The sequence below is a fragment of the Bubalus kerabau genome, chromosome X, assembly GCF_029407905.1.
Source record: "Bubalus kerabau isolate K-KA32 ecotype Philippines breed swamp buffalo chromosome X, PCC_UOA_SB_1v2, whole genome shotgun sequence".
Classification (NCBI taxonomy): domain Eukaryota; kingdom Metazoa; phylum Chordata; class Mammalia; order Artiodactyla; family Bovidae; genus Bubalus; species Bubalus kerabau.
Genome location: NC_073647.1, coordinates 79,529,267 through 79,546,930, shown reverse-complemented (window position 1 = coordinate 79,546,930; position 17,664 = coordinate 79,529,267). Strand labels below are relative to the sequence as shown.

Below are 17,664 nucleotides of genomic sequence, written 5' to 3'. Positions count from 1 at the left end.
TGACTTCTACTACTATGTTGAGTTAAACTGTCTTGGTTCTAATTTTAGAGGAAAACCTCTGATCTTTTCAACATTGGGTGTGATGTTAGTTGTGGGCTTGACTTATATGACCTTTATTATGTTGAAATATGTTCCCTCTATATGCATTTTGTTAAGAGTTTTTAATCATAAAAGGGTGTTCAGTTTTGTCAAATGCTTTTTCTGCATCTATTGAGATGATCATATGATTTTTATTCTTCAATTCGTTAATGTGGTTTATCACAAGGATGGATTTGTGAATACTGAAACACCTTTGCAACTCTGTGATAAAACCCACTTAACTGTATTGTATGAGCCTTTAAATGTATTCTTGAATTTAATTTGTTAGTATCTTGTTGAGGATTTTTCATTTATGCTTCTCATTGATAATGACTTGTAACTGTGTGTGTGTGTGTGTGTGTGTGTGTGTGTGTGTGGTGTCCTTGTCTGGCTTTGGTATCAGGGTAATGCTGACCTAGTAAAATGAGTATGGAAGCATTTCCTCTTCTTTAGTTTTATAAAATAATATGAGAAGGATAGGTATTAAATTTCTGAACATTTGGTAGAATTCACTAGCGAAGCTGTATGGTCTTGGACTTTTGTTTGTTGAAAGATTTTTGATTACTGATTCAACCTCTTTACTAGTAATCACTCTATACAAATTTTCTATTTTGTCCTGATTCAGTCTTAGATGACTATATGTTTCTAGGGATTTGTTAATTTCTTTAGCTGGTTCAATTTTTTGGCATACAATTGCTCAAAGCAGTACTTTATGTTAATTCACATTTCTCTGTGGCCAATTAAAATTCTTTATAATTTCTGATTTTATTTAAGTTCTCACTCTCATTAAATAGTGAGTCTAGCTAATTTTTTCAAATTTTCTTTTTGCTGTTCCACTGCCCTGTCTTCCAGATCAATGATTATTTCTTCTGCTTCATCTAGCCTTCTGTAGACCTACTCTTGTGTATTTTATTTCAGTATATTTATTGTATTATTTAGTTCTGTGACTTCTGTTTTGTGCTTTCTTTTATTTTCTGTCTCTTTGTTGAAGTTTTCACTGTGTTCATGCATTCTTCTCCTGAGTTTGTTGAGCACCTTTATGATCATTACTTTGAACTCTTTATCACGTAATTTATGGCTGTTTCTTTAGGATTTTTTTCCTGATGTTTTATCTTTTCCTTTTATTGTTGTATATTCCTGTTCCCTCAATTTGCTAGAATCTCTGTTTGTTTCTGTATATTAGGTGAAACAGCTACATCTCCCAATCTTGAAGGAGTGAACTTGTATAGTATATGAACCTATGAACCTTGATGTTCAACCTTGCTCTTGCTCTTGGTTGTATTCTGAAATCTTGTGATTGTCTAAGCAGCTTGTTTTATTCTTGATGGGTCTTGGTTATTGAGTGTGTGCCAATACTTGTCAGTGCTGCAAAGGGAGGAATCTCAGTCAGAACCTAGATTCAGGTTGAGTGGAAGTTAGAGTCTCAGGCTGCAACTTTTAAACTATGCAAATATGTAAATTCCTGTGAGTCCCAGTTGAAAATCCTGCTTGCCTCCTCACTTGGTTATCTGGAGGTGTCTCCTGAGTTACAGTTTCAAAAACTGAGGTGAATTATTCCAGGTGAATACTTGTGCACTCCTTTCTGGGAGCTACCAAGCTGTAGTGAGGCCAAGGAAAAAATGAAAAAATGGCATTTCTTAGCCTGTTTCCTGAGAGCTCCACTCTAGCCTCTAGAAATGTGGCAAACCTGAAGCCTGCCACTTAGGTTAGTAAATAGATCTTTTCACAGGAAAATTGTGGATGTGTCAGTCTGCTCTGAAGTGTCCTGTAGGTGGTAGCCCACCAAGAACTCTCTCCAATTGTTTATGTCTATCTCGGTGACACAAATCCCCTTAGCCAAAAGAGACAGGTGAGCAAGGAGCATCCCCTGTGTGGACTCTGTGTGCCTGCTGGCTTTACCAAGACATAGAGAGAGTGCAGGGCTTGGGCATGTCGGCTGGCTTTAGCTTTAGTGAGGCAGCAGAAAAGCACAGAGTCAGGGTGCACCTGCTGGCTTTAGCGAGGCATCCAGAGTGTGCAGGGCTGGAGCTTAATAAGCAAGGGCTGGCACCTGTTTTAATAAGCAGCTGGGAGAGCACAGGGGCAGGGCATGCCCACAGGCTTAAGTGGGACATTGGAAGAGTGCTGTGACTCAGAATCCCAGTTGGTGCTACCATGGAAGAGGAACAGTGCAAAAATGGTACCTGCCAGTGTCATACTAGCCAGATAGAAGTAGAGTGCAAAAATGGTACCCTCCAGTGTCTCTGCTTCTCAAGAAAGTCCCAACAGACCCTTACTCTTTCACCATATGCTTTAAGATTAGCAACTGAATCTCCTTCACATATAGCTTAGGCTCTATTCAAACTGCTGCTTTTGTGCTGAGTTCCGAGGTAAGTCAGACTGTGAGTGAGTGCTTTAAGAGTAGAATATCAGTTTCCAACTTCCCTTTGGTTATTCTGCAGTAAACTTCATTGGATTTTAAAGGTAAACATGTTGAGGGCGCATCTGTTCAGTGTAATTCTCAATGTTTAGAGTGCTGATGTTCAGTACAAACTCCTTACTATTCAGGGAAAGCTCCATATTTTTTAGATCACTTCCAATTTACTGATTTAATTATGACTTTTATTTATTTTTTTTATTCTAAAGGCTACATGCTATTTAGATTCATCAAGCAATGTACATTCATTTAAGACTCTAGCTAAACAAAATATCCTATGAATAAGAAAACAAGCTCGACTTAGGTCATATGCTACATAGATTTTTCTTCCTATTTGACTACTTGCTTTGTGCCTTATGTATACAAGATTACTGGAAACATGATTAATTTAGATCCATATTGCAAATAATCAAAGTTATATGTTTTGTTGCAGCTATAAAACTCTGAAAGTAAGAGTAGCTTGTTATAAATGTTTACATTTTTTGATACCTGGTGTGCTGCTATCCATGGGGTCACAGAGTTGGACACGACTGAGGGACTGAATAGCAAGAGCATACTGTTACATTTAATAATTAATTTATATTTTCTAACAAGTAGCTTTTATATTTTTGCTTTCCAATTTATAATAGCAACTCCTACTATATTATTCCTTTAAAAGTCAAGACACATTCAATGTTAGTCAGAAGACAGAGATCCTTTTTAAGTATAAATTCCTTATAGATATCTCACTTAAATCTAGTAGTCTTAAAAACTCAAACCCACAGTAGTAGTTTATGCATTTATAGAGGATTACTCACCCTAAGGGGGAATATGATCACTGATTACTAAGTTATTCTGAGACTCTTCACTGTGATTTCTGTCAATGTTTTATTAGCTCCTTTCATTCTTAAGAGCAAAGCACATTAAGTGAAGACCAGTAGTCTGGTAAAATGAGAGTGTTAAGGTTAAGAATGATGTTTTGTAATGGTCTTTATGGCCTTATTGCTGGATTTCTTTTATACTCATTTGAAATAAGTTGAGGGTTTTGGCTTGTAGGCCTATGTTAATTTGTTTGAAATATAAACTATTTTCCATTACTTTTCATGAACCTGACCACAAAAAGCATTCAGTTATTAAGTGTATCAAAAGAACAGGGTTGAAAGAATACTAGTTAGGTAAAATTTTGGTGAATCAAAATACTTCCTTGGGCCCTACTCATGTTCATTCTCCTTGTCAAATGTATTATTTTAAAGTAAATGGATATAAAAATCTGTCCACCCCTGAAATGTTATGTATCTATCACAAAGTCTGCATGATTCAGAAGTCTTCTTCTTCTGGCCACTTCTCCAACAACAACAACAACAAAAAAAAAACAGCAAAAATAAACAATCCTCTGGGAACCTTAACATTTTGCAATGGGTCTTGAAGGAAAAAAATAAATTGCAACTTAAGAGTTTTTAACTGCGGCAACGAAAGTTTGTCAAATTGTTTGTCAAATTAATATTCCCTCATCGTTCATCACTTAATTATTCTTACACTGATTCTAATTAATAATAACTTTCTACTAAGTGGAACCTTATAAAAATGTAGTTTTCTCTATCTTTCTCATTGGAAAGATAGTGACCGTATTAATTAGTTAAGTATAGTATTAATGTAGCAACAGTCCCTGTCCTTCTTATTTCCTAGTTTTAGTTTTTCTAAACATCGAGCTAAAGTAGTGATAATTAGATGATATGGAAAAGCTTGTCATTTATTCAATTCTTAAGAATTTTCTGTGTTTTATACAATATCTTTCTCTACTTAGAACTGTGTTGTATTAGTTTTATACCTACTATGAAATTTCTTGAAGTAAAGTTGAAGCCTTTGATGAGCCCTCTTTGTTTGCCCTAACCAACTGTGTACTTTGTTTCTTAGACTTGCCTTGTTGAAATGTTATCCAGTTTTTCTTCTCTTTATTAGAGGGATTCCTTCATAAAGCTAATATCTGAGTCAGTAAATGGTACATACTCTAGGGTTACTGCTTGAATTGTATGCATCAAAACCTCATATGTTGAAGGCACCCAGTGCTTCAGAATGTGCCCATATATGGAAATAGCATCTTTAAAATGGTGATTATGTTAAAATGAAACTCTTAGAGTGTCCCCTTATCCAATCTGAGCGGTATCCTTATAAGAAGATGAAATTTGAACACTCAGAAGAAAGACCATGTAAGGGCACAGGGAGAAGAGAACCGTCAGGAGAAACCAAATCTACTGACATCTTGATTCTGGACCTCTAGCCTCTAGAACTCTAATAAACATAATTCTGGTTGTTTAATCTATGCACTCTATGGTATCTTAGTCAATTTGGTCTTCTATAACAGAAATGCCATGGAGTTGGTGACTTACAAACAACAGGAATTTATTTTTTACAATTCTGGAGGCTGGAAGACCAAGATCAATACCATGGCCCTTTTAGTATCTGATGAGGACCCAGTTCCTAGTTCACAGAGAACCATATTCTTGCTGTGTCCTCACATGGTATAAGGAGGCTCAGAAATTCTTTGGGATTTCCTTTATAAAGACACTTATCCTATTCATGACCTCATCACCTCCTAAAGGACCCATCGTGAAATACCAGCACATCAGGAATATGTATTTAATATATGAATTTGGGGAGTCACAAACATTCAGTCTATAGTATATATTTTGTTTTGGCAGGCTTAGCAACTATATATATATATATATATATATATATATATATATATATATATATATAAAATAGATAGAAAAAAGAAGATGAATACTCAAGCCCGTCACATAGTAAAAAAAAAAAAAAAAAAAGGTTGACTCTAGATTAGATTGGTAAAAAGATTTTGTTAACTTTAAGTTCAGTGGATGTTATTACAGATTGGCACAAAGGCATAGGCAAATATCAAGTTTTAGGCTACCAAAGCCTCAATACTGATTCATAAGTCAATTTGTATAGACTTTAAAATGGTAAGTGTTTTAGGTCAAAAGACAAAAATGTGTCCAGAGCTTCTTATGCAAGCATCAAGGATGTCCTATACTCTGCTTTCACTTGCTTCATAAATAGTTACCTTAAGAATGCAGGATAATTTCATATATTTATACTTGGCAAAGATGGGCATACCTGGTAACCAGCCTGCTTGTATTATTTTTAACACAGTAGTTAAAAAGATGAGAGTTGTTGGTGAAAGTTCATCTAAAGCTCTCATCAAAGCAGACACTATAACACCTGGAATCTTTTTTTTTTATTTAAATCTCTCTTTTTTTTTAATTTTATTTTATTTTTAAACTTTACATAATTGTATTAGTTTTGCCAAATATCAAAATGAATCCACCACAGGTATACATGGAACACATGTATACCTGTGGAATCTTTTAATGCAGTTTAAAAATCATTTATATTCAAGTTATTTGGAATATATAATATACAAAATATTAAACTAATACCTAATATACATTTGTTATTGAAAATTGACTAAAGGATTTTCACTTTATAAAATAAATATTGACAGTCTCAGCCCTAGTATTGCTATATGCTGTTGCTGTTGTGATGGTACAATACCATGTTAATATCAAAGGCATAATATTAGTTTATTCAAAATGTATCTCTGTCAATGTATTGTTTATCATTTTACAAATTACAGTTCTGTAATGGTGAGGTAATTCATATTTTGGACATAGTGCTAAAATGATGAAGTGGTTCTGTTTTTTGCTCAGCAATTGATCTTTCAAAATTTTGCATTTTCTAGTATTAATCATGTTTATTGGCCCAATGTTACTATAAAGAATCTCAGTGTTGCAATGCGGTTATTCATCATTTATTAAGATACTATCCTCATTCCCCTCCAGCATTTCTGTTCATTACAGCATAACAGTATCATATTGATTTTAATTGGAATTTCAAATTTGTGAATGCTAAATTATGTCAATGCACCAACCATGAAATATCTCACTGCTATATTAATGCATATATATAGAATGTAAAGATGTAAAGAACAGACTTTTGGACTCTGTGGGAGAAGGTGAGGGTGGGATGATTTGAGAGAATAGCATTGAAACATGTATATTACCATATGTGAAATAGGTCGCCAATCTATGTTCGATGCATGAGACAGGGTGCTCAGGGTTGGTGCACTGGGAGGACCCTGAGGGATGGGATGGGGAGGAAGCAGAGAGGGGGCTTCAGGATGGGTAACACATGTACACCCATAAATCAGAAACTGAACAATTAGCTACTTATATCTTCCCCATTTGATTGGAAAAACTTTGTCTTTATAATCATGGCCAGGTACCCCTCAGCCTTTATATATGCTGACGGAGAATCTGGTATTTCCTTCTCTGGAACTTACCTAGTTGGAGGTTAGCCAAGACTCCCACTTTTGGATTAAAAATTGACTCTGCACTCAAGAGGGCTTGAATGAGTCCTGCAAAAGTGATTGAATCCCATATCCGGGGGAAGAATAGATGTATAAGTAAAAGAATTGAAAAACAAAACAAAAGCAAACAAACAAAAACCTCTCAGAGATTTAGCAGTTTGCTTAAATAAATTTAGAATTTTCAGGGAGAACCCCAATTTGCCTTGAAAACATTTCCCTAAAAAGTATGTAACTCTAAAACCTGATTTTTACAAATGTGATACTAGAAAGCAGAAGTATAAAATAAATAAATACTTTATAAATAAAAAAAAAATATTCATTTCCTTTGACCCAGAAATCCCACTCTAAGAAGTTGTTTGAGTCTAAGAAAATATTCAAATGAATGATCTTATTATAATAGTGACACATTTAAAAGAAAACCAAATTTTTAATAAATTATATTACATTAACTCAGTAGACTACTATATAGCCATTATACTTTTAAAGTATAATATCTGAAGCAAAATGGGAGAGATGTTTGATGGAACTCAAAGAAGTGAAAAAGTTACAATGTTTAATGTTAGGGATGTGAGCACCTTGATTTATTTTTAATTTTTTTTCTTAGACCAGTAGGTGCAAGATTTCCAGACTTAACTTTCTCCACACAACAGGGTATATGTTTTGGGCAGCAGACGGGACAGAGTCAGCCAAGTAGAGATCCTAATGTCACAATTCCAGTATGGGAATAGGAGCAGAAGCACGGATCTCTCAAGTAATGAAACACATCAAGTGAATCAATAGGGCTGCCTACACAACCACCTTGTTTTCTACAGCCAAATTGTCTGCTACTGCTACTGTAATTTAATCCCTGACCAGTCTGTTTAAAGTATTCCTCTTAAAAGGACACCCTGGAAATAATTTTTGTTTGTTTCTTATATGCTTTTAAGCAATGATTCTGTCCCATAATATGCTAAGTGCCAGATGTAATAGTTATGCCACTATAATTTATCATGATAATATAATAGTCTGCATTTATGCATACTTTACTTCACTCTATAGCGTGGATGATCAAAGTAAAGCACAATTTCAAGTTGAGAGCCATGGTTTTATATTTTATCCAGTTTATTTTGCATAAAATCCTGCTGTGTATAAAGAGATTAGCTTTTTGAGGGCTGTATATCAGAACAAAATAACTGATCATTTTGTATCTTACCATATATATTTTTTTCCTTTTATTTTATTTTTTAATTTAATTTTATTTTTAAACTTTACAAAATTGTATTAGTTTTGCCAAATATCAAAATATACCATATATTTTTGCATGTCATCATGCTCTTATAAATGTGTTCTTTTTGAGTGAATAGCAACTGCTCTTCAGTAAGATATAGTGCACATATGTTAGAGGGTTGCAGGAGGAGGCTGCTGCTGCTGCTGCTAAGTCACTTCAGTCCTGTCCAACTCTGTGCGACCCCATAGATGGCAGCCCACCAGGCTCCCTCGTCCCTGGGCAAGAACACTGGAGTGGGTTGCCATTTCCTTCTCCAATGCATGAAAGTGAAAAGTGAAAGTGAAGTCGCTCAGTCGTGTCCAACTCTTAGCGACACCATGGACTGCAGCCTACCAGGCTCCTCCGTCCATGGGATTTTCCAGGCAAGAGTACTGGAGTGGCGTGCCATTGCCTTCTCTGGGAGGAGGCAGTAGTGTTCAGTTAACGGCCTTTAACATATACATGCTTTCTAAAGTTATTCATTATGTTTCCAGACTTGTTTTGACTACCTGTAGGCAAATGAGTATATCTTTTTAGTGAGAGTTGTTTAGTCTTCCCAGAGTCAGCTTAAATCCAAGGCTATTGAAAGTTTTGAAACAATGATAAAAATGAGTCACTTTTATTTAGTAATAATTTTCTATGGAGTAATATTAATAATTACAACCTTACAAAGGGAGTTTATAAATCCTTCTCTTAGAAAGTTGTCAACTTGCAATCTGTTTATATGAATGTTTTTCAGGTGGATGTGAATCCTCCTGGGATAAGGATAAGATGCAGTCTCCTCTTGTTGCTCCTGGACCCCAACATGGAATTGTTCATGCATCCCTAGCTGGCCAGCCAGGCCTCGGGGGTTCTCCTACCCTCAATCCACTGCAGCAGAACCACTTGATGACCAATAGTATGTATACTATCCTCCCAGAATTTGGTAAGAAAAATACCACCGAAGACCCACTGGACAACTTGGGATATCAGGGATAACTTATTTCTCTTCAATAAGATTTAACAATTTGAAGTTAGGAGGGATTCATTTGACAGGGTGAGGTTTTTAGAGAAGAAATAGATTGAGTGGCCATGTAGCAGAGTAGAGGTACCTAGGAGGATATGTAACAGAGTAATTAAGAATTCTGGCTATAGTCACATAAACTTGGGATTGAATTCTACATATTTTGAATCCTGTATCACTGTTTGGATTTGGAGAAGTCAGATAACTTTTTCAAGTTTCAGTTTCCACAACTGTAAAATAGGAACACAAATGTACCCAATCTTTAAGGCTACTGAGAGGGCTAAAAATATTAAAGGAAAAACTGTTAGCAGTGACTTGCATATAGTAAGTACTTATTATTCAGTAGTCAGACTATAGCTGAATTATAGAAATTCACATTTAGAGATGTTTTTAGAAACTCCAAAGACTCAGAAATCTTTCTATAGGAAAGCAGGCCTTATATACATTACTTGGACAAACTCTTACTTTTCCTACAGACAGGAAGTATAACAGAAAAGTTTCATTATTCCTTTCTCTAAGACTTTCAGTCTCTCACTAGAATGAAGAAAACAGAGGGATTCTGAGAAACTTTAACATAATCTAAATTGTAATGAAATTAATCAGTTATTAATGATATAAAATAAGTTATAATGTCATCCTTTAAGGAGATTATAATCTAAAGAGTTAAATGTCTCATAAAAATGTAATGTTAAGCAAAAGAAAATAAAATCAATGCCTGAAAAGTTGTAAATTTTATGTTACGAGAAGTAAAAGGTAGCTGATTAAGAGGTAGCCGTTACATAAACAAAGGGGAACCTAGAAGACTTCTGATTTCTTGTTTGACATGTAAAGAGCTTATAAATTGTCATTCTTGTCCACATAACAAGAAAAAAATATGGAACAATCTGAAAATCAACAATTCTTTTAAATTCATCACAGATTGAGTACATAGGGCACAAACTAAATAAATAGGCAGATACAGAGAATCACAGCTTATTGGGAAAATAAGCCAGAGTTGAAGACTGATAGAAGCATTTAAAGGGTGATTGAGTTATTTCTGAAGATTCAGTGTGGATCTAGCTTGAGAAATAAAATTTCCTAGGAGGCCATTCTTAAAGGGGCCTCTACATTTTCATGAATTTTACTTCCAGAAGCCCCATGAGGTTCTCAGATATAAATTTGAGAAAATTGTCCTTATGTTCTGGAAAAGGGAAAGAAAAGTAACCATTTCAAAATATGTCCAGAATATTCTATTCTCCTTAAGAGAGAGGCCCATCCTCAAAGGAAACTATTTTCCCAGAGCTTAAGCTATTTTGTTTTACCACAGCATGACCCGGAGGAAGGGATACACTAAACTCCAGTATCCTGTAGCTGTTAATATGAGAGAACAGGGTTATAAAATTCCAGCCCCTTTAGTTCTCACGTGGAGAATTAGAAATACGGGTGTTCATGATGGGGAACACATGTACACCCATGGCGGATTCATGACAATGTATGGCAAAACCACTACAATACATGGCAAAACCAATACAATATTGTAAAGTTAAACAATTAAAAATAAATAAATAAAGTGGGCTGCAAAAACAAAATGTAAAGTAATTAGCCTCCAAATATAATAAATAAATTTATATTAAAAAAAAGAGAAATAGTCACCTATAGTCCTGTCTAGCCTTCCTGGCCAAACTAAGAGGAGGGGAGAAGCTGAAAAGTACTTGTGAAAGTCACAACCCAAGGACACTCAGTGTCAATAAGAGACTGAGACTTAATCATAAAATTATAGACTGCTGCATCTCTATACACGTTTTACTAATAACACACTGAGGCTCTACATAATACCAGGAGGTAACTATTGAAAGAACAGAAAGCCTCAGACCCTATTTAATACGAAATCTCAAGGAAAAAAAAAAAAACAAAGACAACAGGGAAGATAGGAAAATACTGTTACTAATATGACAGCTACACCGAACATCCTAACTCATTGCCAGAAAACATAAAATTTCCCACTAAATGTTTATGTTGCTTCCTAATACACACAATATATATTTTCTAGCTTCAAACAAGATGTACAAGACATAAATAAGGGGGAAAAAAGTATAGTATGAGGATATAAAGCAAACAACAGAACCAGAATTAGATATAGTCAATATTTTGAATTATCAGATTAGGAATTTTATATAATTATGATTAATATGGGTTTCCCAGGGAGCACTAGTGGTAAAGAACCGATCTGCCAATGCAGGAAACATGAGACATGGATTCAATCTCTGAATTGGGAAGATGCCCTGGAAAAGGGTATGGCAACCCACTCCAGTATTTTTGCCTGGAGAATCCCATGGGCAGAGGACCCTCGCAGGCTACAGCCCATAGGTTTGCACAGAGTTGTACACGACTGAAGTGACTTAGCACAGTATACTAAGATAATAGAAAAAGTGGAAAACAAAATTATTCATGGAAATTTTAATCAGAGAAAGGGAAAATCCAACTATTAAAAGGAAATACTGAAAATCAAAAGCACTCCAACAAAGTGAAGAATGCCTACGATGGGCATAGGTAGACTGGCCAGGGTCAAAGCAAGGATTAGGAAACATGGGGATATGTCAATAGAAATTTTTCTAACTGAAAAAGAAAAACAGAAATGAATGCAAAAACAATACAACAGAATAGCCAAGAACTGTGTGGCAATTACAAAATGTGTAGTACATATGTAATGGAGATACAAGAAGGATAAGACTAGAATGGAACAGAAGAAATATTTGAAATAACAGTGATTGGAGAGGCGGTCCTAAGATGGTGGAGGAATAGGACAGGGAGACCACTTTCTCCCCCACAAATTCATCAAAAGAATATTTGAACGCTGAGTAATTCCACAAAACAACTTCTGAATGCTTGCAAAAGACATCAGGCACCCAAAAAAGCAGCCCATTGTCTTTGAAAGAAGATGCTTTATCAATGGTGCTATATAGATGAAGAAGTCTTCAGGCTACTGTAAAAATAACACTGAAAACCAGAAGTAGGAGGCTTAGGTCAAAATCCTGAGAACACCAGAGCACTCCTGACTCCAGGGAACATTAATCGACAGGAGCTCATCAAAAGCCTTCATACCTACACTGAAACCAAGCATGACCCAAGGGCCAACAAGTTCCAGAGCAAGACATACCATGCAAATTCTCCAGCAACACAGGAACACAGCCCTGAGCTTCAATATACAGGCTGCACAAAGTCACTCCAAACCCACTGACATCTCATAACTCATTACTAGAGACTTCATTGCACTCCAGAGAGAAGAAATCCAGCTCCACCCAACAGAACACTGACACAAGCTTCCCTAATCAGGAAACCTTGACAAGCCACCCATACAACCCCACATAGAGTGAGGAAACTCCACAATAAAGAGAACTCCACAAACTGCCAGAATACAGACAGGTCACCCCAAACACAGCAATATAAACAAGATGAAGAGACAGAGGAATACCCAGCAGGTAAAGGAACAAGATAAATGCCCACCAAACAAAAGAAGAAGAGATAGGGAATCTACCTGATAAAGAATTCCAAATAATGATGGTGAAAATGATCCAAAATCTTGAAAACAAAATGGAATCACAGATAAATATCATGGAGACAAGGATTGAGAAGATGAAAGAAAGGTTTAACAAGGACATAGAATAAATAAAAAAGAGTCAATATATCATGAATAATGCAATAAATGAGATCAAAAACACTCTGGAGGGAACAAATAGTAGAATAATGGAGGGAGAAGATAGGATTAGTGAGGTAGAAGATAGAATGGTAGAAATAAATGAAACTGAGAGGAAAAAAGAAAACAAATTAAAAGAAATGAGGACAATCTCAGAGACCTCTGGGACAATGTGAAATGCCCTAGCATTCAACTCATAGGAGTCCCAGAAGAAGACAACAGAAAGACCATGAGAAAATACGTGAGGAGATAATAGTTGAAAACTTCTCTAAAATGGGGAAGGAAATAATCATCCAAGTCCAAGAAGCCCAGAGAGGTTTAAAACAGGATAAACCCAAGGTGAAACACCCCAAGACACATATTAATCAAATTAACAAAAATCAAAAACACACATACACACACAAACAAATATTAAAATCAGCAAGGGAAAAACAACAAATAACACACAAGGGGATTCCCATAATGATAACAGTAGATCTTTCAACAGAAACTCTTCAGGCCAGGAGGGAATGGCAGGACATACTTAAAGTGATGAAAGAAAATAACCTACAGCCCAGATTACTGTACCCAGCAAGGATCTCATTCAAATATGAAGGAGAAATCAAAAGCTTTACAGACAAGCAAAAGCTGAGAGAATTCAACACCATCAAACCAGGTCTCCAACAAATGCTAAAGGATCTTCCCTAGACAGGAAACACAAAAAAGGTGCATAAACTCGAACCCAAAACAAGAAACTAAATGGCATTAGTATACTGTGTTGGTGTTTTTCTTTCTGGCTTACTTCACTCTGTATAATTGGCTCCAGTCTCATCCACCTCATTAGAACTGATTCAAACGTATTCTTTTTAATGGCTGGGTAATACTCCATTGTGTATATGTACCACAGCTTTCTTATCCATTCATCTGCTGATGGACATCTAGGTTGCTTCCATGTCCTGGCTATTATAAACAGTGCTGCGATGAACATTGGGGTACTCGTGTCTCTTTCCCTTCTGGTTTCCTCAGTGTGTATGCCCAGCAGTAGGATTGCTGGATCATAAGGCAGGTCTATTTCCAGTTTTTTAAGGAATCTCTACACTGTTCTCCATAGTGGCTGTACTAGTTTGCATTCCCACTCCCAGGGATGCAAGGATTCTTCAATATCCGCAAATCAATCAATGTAATACACCACGTTAACAAATTGAAAAATAAAAACCATATGATTATCTCAATAGATGCAGAGAAAGCCTTTGACAAAAATCAACATCCATTTATGATAAAAACTCTCCAGAAAGCAGGAATAGAAGGAACATACCTCAACATAATAAAAGCTATATATGACAAACCCACAGCAAACATTATCCTCAACGGTGAAAAATTGAAAGCATTTCCTCTAAAGTCAGGAACAAGACAAGGGTGCCCACTTTCACCATAGTTTTGGAAGTTTTGGCCACAACAATCAGAACAGAAAAAGAAATAAAAGGAATCCAAATTGGAAAAGAAGAAGTAAAGCTCTCACTGTTTGCAGATGACATGATCCTCTACATAGAAAACCCTAAAGACTCCACCAGAAAATTACTAGAACTAATCAATGACTATAGTAAATTTGCAGGATATAAAATCAACACACAGAAATCCCTTGCATTCCTATACACTAATAATGAGAAAACAGAAAGAGAAATTAAGGAAACAATTCCATTCACCATTGCAACAGAAAGAATAAAATACTTAGGAATATATCTACCTAAAAAACTAAAGACCTATATATAGAAAACTATAAAACACTGGTGAAAGAAATCTAAGAGGACACTAACAGATGGAGAAATATACCATGTTCATGGATTGGAAGAATCAATATAGTGAAAATGAGTATACTACCCAAAGCAATCTATAGATTCAATGCAATCCCTATCAAGCTACCAACAGCATTCTTCACAGAGCTAGAACAAATAATTTCACAATTTGTATGGAAAAACAAAAAACCTCGAATAGCCAAAGCGATCTTGAGAAAGAAGAATGGAACTGGAGGAATCAACCTACCTGACTTCAGGCTCTACTACAAAGCCACAGTTATCAAGACAGTATGGTACTGGCACAAAGACAGAAATATAGATCAAAATCGACTTTAAAATAAAGCTTGTGAAAAGAGACAAAGAAGGACACTACATAATGATCAAAGGATCAATCCAAGAAGAAAATATAACAATTATAAATATATATGCATCCAACATAGGAGTACCACAATATGTAAGACAAATGCTAACAAGTATGAAAGAAGAAATTAACAATAACAAATAAGAGGGAGACTTTAATACCCCACTCACACCTATAAATAGATCAACTAAACAGAAAATGAACAAGGAAACACAAACTTTAAATAATACAATAGACCAATTAGACCTATTTGTTATCTTTAGGACATTTCACCCCAAAATAATGAATTTCACCTTTTTCTCAAGCACACAAAGAACCTTCTCCAGGATAGATCAAATCCTGGGCCATAACTCTAGCCTTGGTAAATTCACAATAATTGAAATCATTCCAAGCATCTTTTCTGACCACAATGCAGTAAGATTAGATCTCAATTACAGGAGAAAAACAATAGTTTTTCCAAAAAAAAAAAAAAATCCCAACATATGGAGGCTGAAAAACACGCTGCTGTGAATAACCAACAAATCACACAAGAAATGAAAAAAGAAATCAAAATATCCATAGAAACGAATGAAAATGAAAACACAACAACCCAAAACCTGTGGGACACTGTAAAAACAGTGCTAAGGGGAACATTCATAGCAATATAGGCATACCTAAAAAAAAACAAGAAAAAAGTTAAATAAATAACCTGACTCTACACCTAAAGCAACTAGAAAAGAAAGAAATAAAGAACCCCAGGGTTACTTGAAGGAAAGAAATCTTAAAAATTAGGCAAGAAATAAATGCAAAAGAAATAAAAGAGACTATACTAAAAATCAACAAAGCCAAAAGCTGGTTCTTTGAGAAGATAAATAAAACTGACAAACCATTAGCCAGACTCATCAAGAAACAAAGGGAGAAAAATCAAATCAATAAAATTAGAAATGCAAATGGAGAGATCACAACAGACAACATAGAAATACAAAGGATCATAAGAGACTACTATCAGCAACTATATGCCAATAAAATGCAATGCAATCCCTATCAAGCAACCAACGGTATTTTTCACAGAGCTAGAACAAATAATTTCACAATTTGTATGGAAATATAAAAAACCTCGAATAGCCAAAGCAATCTTGAGAAAGAAGAATGGAAATGGAGGAATCAACCTGCCTGACTTCAGGCTCTACTACAAAGCCACAGTCATCAAGACAGTATGGTACTGGCACAAAGACAGAAATATAGACCAATGGAGCAAAATAGAAAGCCCAAAGATAAACCCACACACCTATGGACACCCTATATTTGACAAAGGAGGCAAGAATATACAATGGATTAAAGACAATTTCTTTAACAAGTGGTGCTGGAAAAACTGGTCAACCACTTGTAAAAGAATGAAAATAGAACGCTTTCTAACACCATACACAAAAATAAACTCAAAATGGATTAAAGATCTAAACATAAGACCAGAAACTATACAACTCCTAGAGGAGAACATAGGCAAAACACTCTCCAACATAAATCACAGCAGGATCCTCTATGACCCACCTCCCAGAATATTGGAAATAGAAGCAAAAATTAACAAATGGGACCTAATTAAAATTAAAAGCTTCTGCACAATAAAGGAAACTATAAACAAGGTGAAAAGACAGCCTTCAGAATGGGAGAAAATAATTACAAACAAACCAATGGGCAAATAAGTAATCTCAAAAATATACAAGCAACTCCTGCAGCTCAATTCCAGGAAAATAAATGACCCAATCAAAAAAATGGGCCAAAGAACTAAACAGACATTTCTCCAAAGAAGACATACAGATGGCTTAGAAACACATGCAAAGATGCTCAACATCATTAATTATCAGAGAAATGCAAATCAAAACCACAATGAGGTACCATTTCACTCCAAAGTGGTTGCTATCCAAAAGTCTGCAAGCAATAAATGCTGGAGAGGGTGTGGAGAAAAGGGAACCCTCTTACAGTGTTGGTGGGAATACAAACTAGTACAGCCACTATGGAGAACAGTGCGGAGACTCCTTCGAATACTAAATAGAACTGCCATATGACCCAGCAATCCTACTGCTGGGCATCCACACCAAGGAAACCAGAATTGTAAGAGACACGTGTACCCCAATATTCATCGCAGCACTGTTTATAATAGCCAGGACATGGAAGCAACCTAGATGTCCATCAGCAGAAGAATGGATATGAAAGCTGTGGTTCATGTACACAATGGAGTATTACTCAGCCATTAAAAAGAATACATTTGAATCAGTTCTAATGAGGTGGATGAAACTGGAGCCTATTATACAGAGTGAAGTAAGCCAGAAAGAAAAATACCAATACAGTATACTAACAGATATATATGGAATTTAGAAAGAGGGTAATGATACTGTATGTGAGACAGTAAAAGAGACACAGATGTATAGAACAGTCTTTTGGACTCTGTGGGAGAGGGCGAGGGTGGGATGATTTGTGAGAATAGCATTTAAACATGTATAATATCATATGTGAAACAAATCACCCATCCAGGTTCGATGCATGGTACAGGATGCTTGGGGCTGGTGCACTGGGATGACCCAGAGGGATAGTATGGGGTGGGAGTTGGGAGGGGGGTTCAGGATGGGGAACACATGTACACCCATGGCAGATTCATGTTGATGTATTGCAGATCCAATACAATATTGTAAAGTAATTAACTTCCAATTAAAATAAATAAATTTATATTAAAAAGAAAGAGATAACAATGATTGAAAAATTTTGTAAATTAATAAGA

The 17,664-nt window shown here is 35.5% G+C and overlaps 1 protein-coding gene across 1 annotated transcript in view; it reads left to right on the top strand.

The window, feature by feature from the left end:
- DACH2 (dachshund family transcription factor 2) overlaps window positions 1-17,664 on the top strand; it is an 800,915-nt gene that overhangs the window by 581,321 nt on the left and 201,930 nt on the right. The window contains exon 5 of the mRNA XM_055565321.1: window positions 8,843-9,001. Within this exon, the coding sequence (XP_055421296.1) occupies window positions 8,843-9,001 (159 nt within the window). The remainder of the gene's footprint in view (window positions 1-8,842; window positions 9,002-17,664) is intronic.